The 11,773-nt window shown below is 59.5% G+C and overlaps 4 protein-coding genes across 4 annotated transcripts; all 4 read left to right on the top strand.

Moving 5' to 3' along the window:
* Positions 1-2,126: 2,126 nt before the first annotated feature.
* LBRM_03_0830 (conserved hypothetical protein) lies at positions 2,127-2,783 on the top strand (the record flags this gene model as incomplete). Its single annotated transcript, XM_001561623.1, has 1 exon — positions 2,127-2,783. The coding sequence occupies one exon, from the start codon at positions 2,127-2,129 to the stop codon at positions 2,781-2,783; it is 657 nt and encodes a 218-aa protein (XP_001561673.1).
* A 551-nt stretch (positions 2,784-3,334) lies between these two features.
* On the top strand, positions 3,335-4,303 carry LBRM_03_0820 (putative inorganic pyrophosphatase; the record flags this gene model as incomplete). Its single annotated transcript, XM_001561622.1, has 1 exon — positions 3,335-4,303. The coding sequence occupies one exon, from the start codon at positions 3,335-3,337 to the stop codon at positions 4,301-4,303; it is 969 nt and encodes a 322-aa protein (XP_001561672.1).
* Positions 4,304-5,476: 1,173 nt separating this feature from the next.
* Positions 5,477-6,595, top strand: LBRM_03_0810 (putative peter pan protein; the record flags this gene model as incomplete). The annotated part of the gene is made up of 1 exon (XM_001561621.1): positions 5,477-6,595. The coding sequence occupies one exon, from the start codon at positions 5,477-5,479 to the stop codon at positions 6,593-6,595; it is 1,119 nt and encodes a 372-aa protein (XP_001561671.1).
* A 2,138-nt stretch (positions 6,596-8,733) lies between these two features.
* On the top strand, positions 8,734-10,950 carry LBRM_03_0800 (conserved hypothetical protein; the record flags this gene model as incomplete). The annotated part of the gene is made up of 1 exon (XM_001561620.1): positions 8,734-10,950. One exon carries the CDS (start codon positions 8,734-8,736, stop codon positions 10,948-10,950), a length of 2,217 nt encoding a protein of 738 aa, XP_001561670.1.
* Between the last annotated feature and the right edge of the window lie 823 nt (positions 10,951-11,773).

The following is an 11,773-nucleotide window of genomic DNA, read 5'->3' as shown; positions in this document are numbered from 1 at the left end:
ACTGAATGAAAACTTGTCTCACCGTTCCTCTCTCAGCTACGCGCAGACATACACACCCGTTCTCTCTCCCTTCGACGACAATCGATTCCTGGTTCATCTGCCTGTCACACAGGGTCGCGCAATCCCTGGACCTCTCGTTTCTGCTCTTGTTTTCCCTTCTGCCCCCTCAGATGGCGGGGCACGCCTCCGCGCGTGGCATCTCAGGCTCCAGCGCTCCCTCACTTGCCGTGTCGGGCGAAGCCAAGCCGCAGCCCCCCATCCCCACCCCCTGCCAAACGCCGAGCCGCTTCTGGTGGGGACAGGGTCACGCACCTACGACGTAGCGAAGACAGTGCGATGTATTGCTGCTGATGTGGGCGGTCAGGTCCTGCATGGCGTGGCGTCGGAGCGGCCTGCGACTGTGAGTATGCTTGTACCGCCCATGTGATGAGTGAAGTGCCAGCGTGACTCGACCGTATCGCACCCGGGCCTGACAGCCTACGGCTGTGGGGAGCCCGCATGTCACCCACAGGGATGCACCAGCTGGCGGCCGGCATAGTGGGAGCGGCTGTGAGGCGGCCTGCTGGCTGGGGTGGGTGGGCAGAGTTTGAGCCAGGGGGCCGTGCTCTGATGACGGAGCCGGCGCGTTGCTCTAGGTCGTGTGTCTACGGCTGCTTCGCACCACGCGACGGGCCCCTGTGGCAGAGCGGAGTTTAGCCCGCGCTCTACGGCGGAGAGTAGACGCGTTGATGACAAGCGCTCCCTTTTGCGGGTCTTCTTGTATCGCCGTTTTCTCGTGGTGATGGTGGTGATAGGCGGACCCCGTTGACGGTCCTATCGATCGTATCGCCCTTTGCCCATTACTTCCCTCTCTCTCCGATGCACGTACGCTGAGTAGCGTGCGCATATGTCTCTCGATGGAAGCGCGCATGTCGCTGCCGCTTCCTCCCCCTTCCCCCCTTCCCTCTTGCGCTGCCTCGTCGGCGGCACTGCTTCTTTTGAGCGATACGGAGTCAATGGCAATCGTGCATGCTGAGCGTGTCGCTCATGTTGCACACGCACCGAAACGCCCTTCTTTCCTCATCTTGTTTTCCTTATTCTTCACCCTCCTACTCGTTTCGTATGCACATCCACGCACATCTTTGACACCGTGATGTTGCTGTCAGACGCGCGTGTGTGTCTGTGTCTGTAGTATGGAGGGCTCTTTTTACTTGCGCTTGTTGTTCTCTCAATTTTATTTCCCCACGTTCATTTGAGGCAGTTACAATGGTGCGGTAAGAGTGGGCTGCTTGCGTCTGTGTCTGTGCGTCTGTCACCTCCCCCCCCCCTCGCCTATCTCTGTACCCTCTCTCTCCTGCCCCTTTCCCGCGCAGGCTGCCACGACGGTGCGCTCGCTTGAGTTCTGATTGCAGTGGCCTTCACAGGCACGACGATGAGGGGCGCATGATTAGCGTCGTCGCAGTGCACTGGCGAGTGTCTGCGTTGACACATATAATCACCTGCCCCCGAGACACACAGAGATCCACTGGGTGTTTGGCAACGATGCCTTTCACAAGCGTGGAATAAAAGCACATGTTTGGGAGCGACTGCGCGGTGGTAGCATGCTGCCTCGCCCTACCTACCCCACCCCCCCCCGCTCCACAACGGAGGTGCACCTCTCAAGGTAGTTCCTCCCTAGTTGCTAGGATAGCAACACCGTGTCTGCTCTTCCTCACGGACGGATGCACCCTCCCCTTCCACACGAACCTTCATCCGCCCGCCTCCCCCCTCGGTGGCATTCTCTTTCTTCCCCTCTTCTACCTATACTGAATGTTGTTCGTCGCTCACTCTCCTCGACCTCCGTGCACCTCCTCCCTCCTCTCGATCTTCTTTCCTCGTGACTCCGTGCTTGTGTACGCATGCCAGCGCATGTCTGGGCATTACCGATGCTGGTGAGTGTGTCACAACTGAAGTAGCCTGCACCACTACCACGGACAGCAACAGCATCAATCCACCCATTCATCCACTCGTCTGTCTCTCCACCGATCTGCCTCGCTCTACGTCACTTCCATTCATCCTTAGCCTGCCTGGGCCTTTCTAGCACTCGACCGCTTCTCACCCTGATACAGAAGAGTGGTCAAACTCGCGCATCGAAAGTGAGGCGGCACATGACAACAGTCGACTCGGGGCGGCAGCGCAACCCCGGGGTGCTGCAGGATGACGGCGAGAACAAGCTAGGCCAGTACTGGTCGCAGCTCAAATACAAGGCGCTTGGCCTCGTGTCCAGTGAGCCGCCGCCTGACACGGCGCTCCTGACGGAGATGCCTCCGGAGCAGGGATACATGGAGGGGCTCTCTGAGATGACGGACCTCACCTACACGCAGCGCATCACCGGGTTCTTCATGATGATGGGTATGGGCATTCTCTTTATCCTCCTGAGCATGGTAATGTGGATGTGGCCAAAGAAGTTCAGCTTCTTCATGACATGTGGGAACATCTTCTGTCTGTGCTCCATCATGTTCCTCGCCGGGTGCGCGCAACAACTCCGCACGATGTTCGAGGCAAATAGGTTCGAGGCGGCGTGTCTGTATGTTATCTCCGTGTTCATGACGCTGCTGAGCGCACTGTGGCTCCAGTCTAGACTACTGTGTATTCTGTTCGCGGTGGCGCAGCTCGCGTCCATCTTGTGGTATGCACTGAGCTTCATCCCCTATGCCCGTCAGACCCTGAAGGTTGCACTCTCGTACGCTTCACTGATACTCGGCCCGGTGGTGAATGTCATCGCAAAGGGGGTCAGCAGCTGCCTCGGTGCCATTCTCGGCTGAGCTCCTTTTGGAAAGAATGAAGGATGGAGGAAAGGAGGAGGGAAGCCGAGACAGCACCAAAGAAGGCGGTATCCGCCCACGCACGCGCAGACGCCAGCCCCTCCCCCACTGCACAGGAGCTGCTACGCTATGATTGCTTGCTGCTTATAATACGACACCTCTTAGCTCCGTCCAGTCTCGCTGCCTCTCCGCCATCCTTCTCTTCAGGTTTGTGATGTGCCACTGATCGTAAGCTGCTGAGCCGCTACTGAGGTGCTCGTCTGTACATTGGTGCGCTGTTAACTGCTGCATTCGACTCCCTCCCTATTGGGCATACGCGAGCTGCTGTCGCGTTCCCTTCGCCTCGTCGGTCTTTCATTCCTATCGCCTTTGTGGCTGTGCGTTGTGTACTGTACAACGCTGCCAGGGGTTAAGATAACCCGTCTCTCGAACGTGCGAACACATGTGCTTGGGGAGAAGGGCGCTCCTCCCCGCATACGCACATGCACAGCTTCTCGCTGTCGCCACTGCCAGGGCAACTTGCCTAGGCGGCGTCTTCGCAGTCTCTAAACATGGCCACTGCGGTGCACACGTATGCTCCCCCCCCCCCCATTCCCTCCCTCCCTTTCCTCCCTCTCACGTACGACTCATTCATCTACAGACCGCCAAAAACATCCGCACAGGCACAGGCGCACGTCCTGTTTCTCCTCTTAGCAGCGCATCTTACGCAGATGCTGAGCCGGTCGCTGAGGCTCCTTAGCAGCAAGGCGGCAGCCAGCACCGCAGCCCTGCCTGTCTACAACACAACGGAGGACGGTTCTGCCGACAGCAAGGCGTGGCGCCTGTTCTTCAAAGACGGCCTCACAGATGCAGTGGTGTCGGCGTGGCACAACCTGCCCCTGTACCCTGGTACTACTGCCGATCCGCGTGTCTTCACCTACGTGGCGGAGATCCCCAAGGGAACGCGTGCGAAGCTGGAGCTGAGTAAGGAAGAACCGCACAACCCCATCAAGCAGGACATTTTCAAGAGCAAGGAGGGGCAGCCGCTGCGGTACTTTCGGTATGGCAACATGCCCTTCAACTACGGTTTCCTGCCATGCACCTGGGAGGACCCGATGCACATCGACCCGCACACCAAGTGCATCGGCGACGGCGACCCTGTTGACGTCGTGCACCTAGGTCCACCCCACCGCGTCGGCACCTACGAGCCAGTGCGCATTCTCGGTGTGCTCGGGCTGATTGACCAGGGTGAGACCGACTGGAAAATCATCGTGGAGTCTGCGTCGGTGACAGCGGGCGAAGGCTACGGGACGTTGGCGAAGGTGCCACAGGAATTGCAAGCGACCATCATCGACTGGTTCGAGAACTACAAAGTACCGGACGGCAAGAAGAAGAATGAGTTTGCCTTTAGCAAGGAAATCAAGGACGCCGAGATGGCGCTTAGCATCGTTGCGCAGTGCGCTTCGCAGTACGACGCCTTGATGAAGGGGAAGTGCGCCAACCCGGGCTACTGGCTGCGTGAGGCGACGGGGTCTGGGTAGTGGATAAGGGGCGTATTGACGAGAGAGAAGTGTTACAGGTACAACGAAGCACTCAACAGAGACGGCGTAGCGAGTTGAAAGTGGAGAAGCAGGGACTGGCCACCACCAGCAGAAGGCGGGCCCGTGCCCAGTGTGCGTTGCAAGGGGGGGGGGGGGGGGGGCAAAACGAAAAGGAGTCGCCACCGCCCTACCTCGTCACCACCACCACCCTCCGGCGTCAGCACATGCAACCCTCACCCACGCCCTTTGACTTCATGACGAATGTTGTTTGTTTCGAGGCTCCCGTGTTGGTTTTCGTCTTGTATTTGCCCTTTTCATTTCTTGCTCTCGTCTCGCGTACACCACAGAGGCAAGAGGGAGAGGGAGAGGGAGAGGAGCACGAGTCAGCGCACGACATGGCTGGAGGCGCAGAATGGAGCCGCAGCCTCACTTCTTTCTTGCCCTCCCCTCCCCTCCGTTTTTTGTACACCGCCACCGTCGTCTGCCTCCACCCAGCTGCCTCTACGCGCACACAGTCGGACAAACGCACAGGCAAACATGCACTCGTAGCGGCGCAGACCACCTTGACCATTGAGCCAACGAACTCACCGTCAACGCTCCTCCTTCCCACCACCTGTCAACCCTGCATTCTCGGGCAACTCTGCGGCGTAGCGAGGCGGAGAGTCACTCGCTCTGTGAAGGGCGCTACCATTTCGGTTTTGGTGTGGGAGCTGTGCACTCTTCCCTGGCGCACATCCCCTCCGCTCTGTCTACTTCCCTCCAGTCACGCATCACCATCACTTTCTCGCACCTCGGCCTTGCCGCCTACCCCTTCTCTTCTCTCGCGCTGCAGTGAACTGTAGAGGACGTGCACTTTACTGTGTCGTGTCAGTCCCTACCCCCCCCCCGCATCTGCCCACCCCCAATCCCCTCTCTCCCCTTACACGCATACAGCGCCCTCCTTGTGTGCGAGTGATTGCGCCCACGCGCATTAATTACGGGCCGTGTCTTATCCGTCGCAGTCTCTCGTCCCTCGCACGGTAGGCTGAGCCCCCTCCCCCCCCCCCCCCCAATCCCCGCGAAACCCGCACATGCAAACGTCTCCGTGCGCCAGACGCTCCTCCCTTCTCTTCTGCGAGCGTCATCGCCGACGACTTGAAGCTCAAAGTTGGTAAACACAAAATTACAGAAAAGATGGGCAGGTCAGCAAAGGTCAACACGGCGATGCCAGGCAAGCTGGACACAACCGAGGCGGACAAGAAAACCCCCAAGTCCATTATCATCTACCGTGGCGAGGTAGGCGTTCACGTGCGCTCGCTGATGCAGGAGTGGCGCAACGTATTTCTCCCGTGGAGCAGTAAAAAGCTGCACGGCAAGAACAAGTCGCTGAAGGATTTCCTCGCAGTCGCGGCCACCTTCAGTGCCTCGCACCTGCAGCTGTTTACCGCCCCATCGCAGGGGACGTCGCTGCGCATCATGCGCTTCTTCAATGGCCCCACACTGTCGTTTCGCGTCTTGAGCTTCACCCTTCACAAGGAAATTGTCGCTAAGCAACGCCGTCCCGTATCGGTCGACCGGGCTGCGTGGGAGGTGGCGCCGATTGTCGTACTCAACAACTTCACACACCCCGACCTGGCACACCACGCGGAGGTGCCGCTGCTGACGGCCACGTTCAAGGCGCTCTTTCCCTCACTGAATGTGCAGACGATTCAGAACTGCGAAATTCAGCGCGTCTGTCTTTTCCACTACGACCACGTCGAGCACGTTGTGGAGGTGCGGCACTACTACGTGAACGCACGCACCGTCGGTGTCACCAAGACAGTGAAGAAGCTCTTAGAAAGCCGCCGCCCCACCAAGCTCGGTACGCTGGAGAGCATCGATGAGGTGCTAGACCAAGAGGACGCCTGGTCAGACACGGATGGTGAGGGAGAGGAAGTGCCGCTTGTGCAGCCCTTCCGCCAGCATCGAGAGCAGTGCCGCGTGAAGCTGCAGGAGATCGGCCCGCGCATGACGCTGCAGCTAAACAAAGTGGAAAACGGCTTTGCCGGCGGCGAGGTCATCTACCACCGCACCGAGAAGAAGACGCTTCGCGAGGTGCAGGTGAACGCGTCGAAGGTGCGCGCACGCAAGACGGAGAAGGCGAAGCGACGCGCCCTACAGGATGAAAATGTGCAGCGCAAGCGCCAGCAGCGTGAAGATAAGCTCGAGCGCAAGCGCCAACGTCGCGAGATGGCCGCGGTAGCGCAACAAGCGAACCCGTTCGAGGTAGCAGGTGGGGACAGTGACGGGTATGCTGCGGGAAACGAAGAATGAATGAGAAGATGCGCGCCAGCGTGACCAGAGCCGGCTCGGCATCCCCCTCCTCTCTCCGTCATCTACTCCCCAAACAGGGCACCTCTGTCCCTCAGCGCCTTTATCAGCGTTGCGGCCTTTCTCTCTTGCGTCTCCTTTGATAGCCCTACCGCTGATGCAGCGCAGGTCTCTGCCGAATGTCCTACCCACACACGCACCTCTTTGTGTGCCGCTCTCATCTCCCTCTTCCCTAACTCCAGCGTCTGCCGCGTTTTGAAGGATGTAAGTTGGGTCGCGAGCATGAAAACTGGAGGAGGTCAGTGGTATAGGCCCGGCATTTACAACGTCCATGACGACCCCGATGTCACTCGTATGCATGTGAGTCATGGGTGTAAGTCCGTTAACAGCGAAGACGTGCTGACGACTTACGAGGAAAAGGGATGGTGGCGAAAGAGAGTTGGAAGGGAAGGACGGCGCTCTGGACGTGGGTACTTGTGGGACTTCTCTCGCCATCAGCACACGGGCTCACGCAGAGTGACTCTTTCCCCTCTCCCCCACGCTCTCTTCGTCTCGCTCCCGTCCGGCAAAATCGATTAACCTCCACGTGTGCCCGTGTTGAGTCTTCCTCCGTGTTCTCTTGGCATCTCTCCTAAGTCGAATGACTAAAAAGATGCGTGTGTAGGCGCCCATGCAGTTCACCGCAGACACAGTGAAAGTGAGGGGGCAATGGAAAGGTCCAAGCTGGCGCGTAACAACTTGCAAGAGGCCCGACAGCATTTCACCAATTTGGTGCTTGCTCGCCTCGAGTGTACGATGACGCTCCGAACCCCCACCCCGGCGTACAGATGCGATGAGCGCATACCACGCAGATAGAGGAAGCCGCTGTTTTTCCTAGCTCCCATTCTGGGTGTGGGTGTGTATGTGGCTCCTTTGCTCTCCCCCCTCACCGTCCCTTCTTCCCCTTCGTCCACACCACATTCTCGCCTTTTTGCTTATTTCGCCCCTCTCTTCTCTCAAGTACACAAACTCGCACGCTCATGCCACTTGCTGAAGAGTACGTAGTCATCGCTACCTGGGTGACATTGCCTACGCATAGATACGACGATGGCGTGCCTTGAATAATGAGTGCCGCCGACTACCTGCCGCTCCTGCCCTCCCCTCTAGCCCCCTTCGCTCCTTTCGACACTAGCAGGGGCGAGTGGGCCAGCCCTGGCGGGGAGAACCAAAAGTTGTTGTCGTTTGTTTCCCTTGTGTTTATCCTTTGTGAGCATGTGCCCTGGGACACGAGCGATGCGGCAGGATCGAGGGGGGCGATCGAGTTTTCGCTATGAGCTGTGAGCATTAACGCTCTTCTGCCTGCCAGTGCCGCTGTTCGTCGCCATGCTCTTGGAGAAGGGGCCGCGACGGTTCACTGCGGTCCCTTCTCCCTCTCGCTATGCCCGCTGTCCGTGTCTGCAGAGTACGACCCGCCCATCCAACCCCCCTCCTGTCTCCGCCAAGTGAGGCAGTACGAAATAAAAGGCAGGGCGGCTCTGCACTCTCGCGAGTTTAACAGGCACACACACGCAGCGTATACTCGTAACGGTGCTCTGGTATGAAGAACGCGCTCTATTCCTGGTGGTGTGGCATCGGTGTGGGCTGCAGGACCGCCATGCATAGCCCAGAAGTCGGATCGATTGAGCCGAACATGCGGACTTGCACATGGCCTCGGTGTAACCCTCTCGCTCTCTCTTCTTCCACCATCTTTCTCCCCTCTCTCATGCTGGCGAAGGAGCGGAAGTATTCGCCAGCATACACACTCGCCCAGTCGGATAAGCACTCAGACCTGTGCACATCTACGCCCACAAAGATAAATAAGGAAACAAGGCGTGTGCGTCTGTGCACGGGGTGTGTAGGGACGCCGGTTCATGCCTCCGGCTGACTGGTGGTGGTCTCTGCACAAAAGGGCCTTCGGAGCTTGTCCCTGCCACAGGCGATTACACACTCGCCAACGCAGTCGACCCCAATTGAAGCGCGTTCGATTGAGCTGGTGCTTACGTATGTGTGTGCGTGTGTGTGTGTGTGTGTGTGTGCGTGTGCGCCTCCGCTCGTGACTCAGGGCTGACAGACCACCAACTTCCAACGAGCGATTTCCTCCTCTGTCCTCGGTGGCTGAAGAAATGCTGGCCGACATCGTCAAGTACGCGCGGTGGCTCTGGGATGCTGTGCTGCTCCCGTATGTCATCACCTCCATATCAAGTCTTGCCTCAGATGGCTGGGAGTCCGTCACCCACCTGAAGGAGAGTGTCGTCGTGCTCTTGTACTTCTTATGCGGTTGCAGCCACCGCACCTTCCCGTTGTCGCGGTCAGCCGTGGAAGCGCAGCGATCGGCGACCGCCGTCGCTGCAGCAGCAGGAGCGAGTAAGGCGAGCGTCGCTAAATCGGCGACTACAACTCTTCGCATGACGCAGCGGAGCTACAACTCCGTTAGCGAGGGGGAGGAAAACGACACTGACAGCGAGGCGGACGTGAAGCAGGGGCAGCAGGCAAACCTCTCCATGGGCGCCACAGCAGCAACAGGAGAACCCACAGCGTCGGGGCGGTGCGTCGACGAGGGCGACGGCGATGGCGTCGATGATGGGCCACCACTCATTCAGCGCCGTCTGCTGTTCGGCAAGAAGGGTGAAGTAGAGGGGTGGATGTCGGCCGTGCGTAGTCGCCTCCTCGTCCCACCACATCACCCGCTGTTCACCTCACGCAGTTTACACCAGCTCGTGAGCATCGTGGTCGGCCCCATCCAGCAGCCAACAGTGTCGACGATGCCGACACGTCACCCGGAGCCGCAGTGGCCGCCGCACTTCTTATGTGCCAGCAACAGTGGATGTGGCGGAGGTATCGGCAGCAGGAGCGTCCAGGGAGACCCGTCGACGGACGATAACAGCAGCTCCAACTCGAGCATTACGCCTCAAACGCTGCGGCAGCGCACGAACGCGGCCGCAGCGGCGCCACGATGCCGTCAGGCCTCCTCAGTTGTCTATAAGCGCGTGAGCAGCCGCAACCTGGACTTCTCGAGCTCGGGCGTCCCGCCACACCTCATAGCGAGCATCACGGCCCACCATGTGCTGAGCTACCCGGCTACACGTCAGAAGGTGCTCGTCATGGACCTCGACGAGACTCTGTGCCACGTCTCCACCACCACGGCGAACATGGAGGGCCCACCGACATTCTCTGAGGTCATCCCGACCGCCTCGGGAGCGGAGCTCTTTCACGTGTGGGAGCGGCCGTACACTCGCCTTTTTCTTTCCACAGCCGCGAAGCTATTTAACCTTGTCCTGTTCACCTCCGCGTCGAAGCCATACGCCGACACGATCCTGCAGCGCATCGACCCAGACCACCTCTTGAAGTATCGCTACTACCGGCAGGACTGCCGGCTTGTCCCGCGGGGGCTGCTGCGCAAAATGTGCGCGGCCGCAGGCATGCGCGGATTACCGCTGGCGGCGGGCGGTGGGGGGAACAGCGGCGGCGTTACACGCGGCTCCAGCGATCGCGGCCGTGGCGGCGGCGGCGGCAACAGCAGCGCTAAGCCGGCGGGTGGCCTCTCCTCAGCCGGGGGCATGGACAACCGCAGAAGCGTTTCTACGACCAATAGCGACAATGACGTCAACAGGAGCGGTGGCGACTGTGGGGGGTCCACACGTGGCGGGGGTAACACGCTTCCTTCTGAGGCCAAGGGATCACTGCGGGGTAGCGGTGGGACAGCGATCCACGATCACACATTGACGGCATCGCCGTTTGTTGGCCCATCTCCCAACCGTGGCGGCGTTGACACGGGCCTCCCCGCTATCGAGAAGGCGGCAATGAACGAGCACACCAAGGTGCCGGTGAAGGACCTGCGGCTGCTCAAGGTGCCGCCGGAGCTGCTTGTCATGATCGACAACTCGGAGGAGTGCACACTCGTCAACCCGGAGAACGCATTGGTGGTGTCGCCGTACATCCCGGCGCTGTCAAAAATCGCCCCACCGGCGCGCGAGACGACGCGGCGACGGGGCACTCGCGGTCGTGACGAGCGCAGCGTCGGGGGTGGCGCCGCAGCGGTGCAACCTCAGAGCAAACTGAAGACCAGCGACGATGCTGCGGGCGATACATCAGAGGGAGGCATCGCTACCGACGCATCGTCAAATATAAATGACGGCGGTGCCGGTCGTTTGCAGGCCGCTGACGACGATGATGTCGCAGGCGGAACCTCGGATGACTCCATCATGGCTGACGACATCCCCACCAACGACGTCCCTGAAGACGACGAGGATGAAGTGCTTCTTGCGCTGCTGTCACTGCTGGAATGCCTGTTGGTGGTTCCCGACGTGCGGTCTATCCTGCGGCACGGCAAGCTCTACTAGGCGTGCTGTTAGTTCTATGAGTGTGTCAGTGAAACTACTGGTGTTCGATGCGCACATTCCTGCCGAGTACTTCCCTTATCTCCTCTCGTCTTGTGTCGTCTCCTCCTGCACGGGCATGCGCATTGCTCAAGCCACTTGCCGGCTTGTATTGATTCGCTCAAGTTTTTCTGCCATCTCGCACTCGGCGGATGCACTGCCCTCAACCTCCTTCCCTTTCATCACGCCATCCTCATCCATGAAGCTCCAGCTTCAATTCCTACCGCCGTCAATCACCTCCTCCTCCCCCTCCCTCTCTCCCGTCACTGACATCACTGTCTACGTGGTGTCTTCTGCTGCCGTTGTGCTGCACGGCTTCTCCAAGAAGCTCTGAGCAGGTGCGCACCCACCCACCCACCCACACACACACACACACACACACACACACAGACACACGGAGTTGCTCGATAAGACGCAGCACGTCGTTCACCTTGCGCGCCGTCACGGCGGCACAGTCAGCCGATTACTGGGCAGCAAACGATAAAAGAAGACGCGAAAGGCCGTGGACTGACCCTACACCTAAGCCTCCACCACCTACCGCACAGACACACGTGCAAGCTCAGACTTCACAGACAGGAACGGAGAGCACTGCCGACGCGTGCCGGTGTGGGTGTGTACTGCCTCCAGCGACCGTAGACGATGCCCTCCCGAATGTACGCGTGGCTCTCTCAGCGCCCCTTGTCGTCGGCATCGCCAATCCTGGTGCGTCGCGTGTCGCTCGTGTCACGTGGGGCCGTCGCCGCCACTCAGAGTGCCTCTGCTGGCAACAACGCAGCAACCGTAGTGG

This window comes from Leishmania braziliensis, chromosome 3, assembly GCF_000002845.2.
Source record: "Leishmania braziliensis MHOM/BR/75/M2904 complete genome, chromosome 3".
Classification (NCBI taxonomy): Eukaryota; Euglenozoa; class Kinetoplastea; order Trypanosomatida; family Trypanosomatidae; genus Leishmania; species Leishmania braziliensis.
The sequence above is the reverse complement of the archived record's forward strand: the minus strand, read 5'-3'. Positions and strand labels throughout refer to the sequence as shown.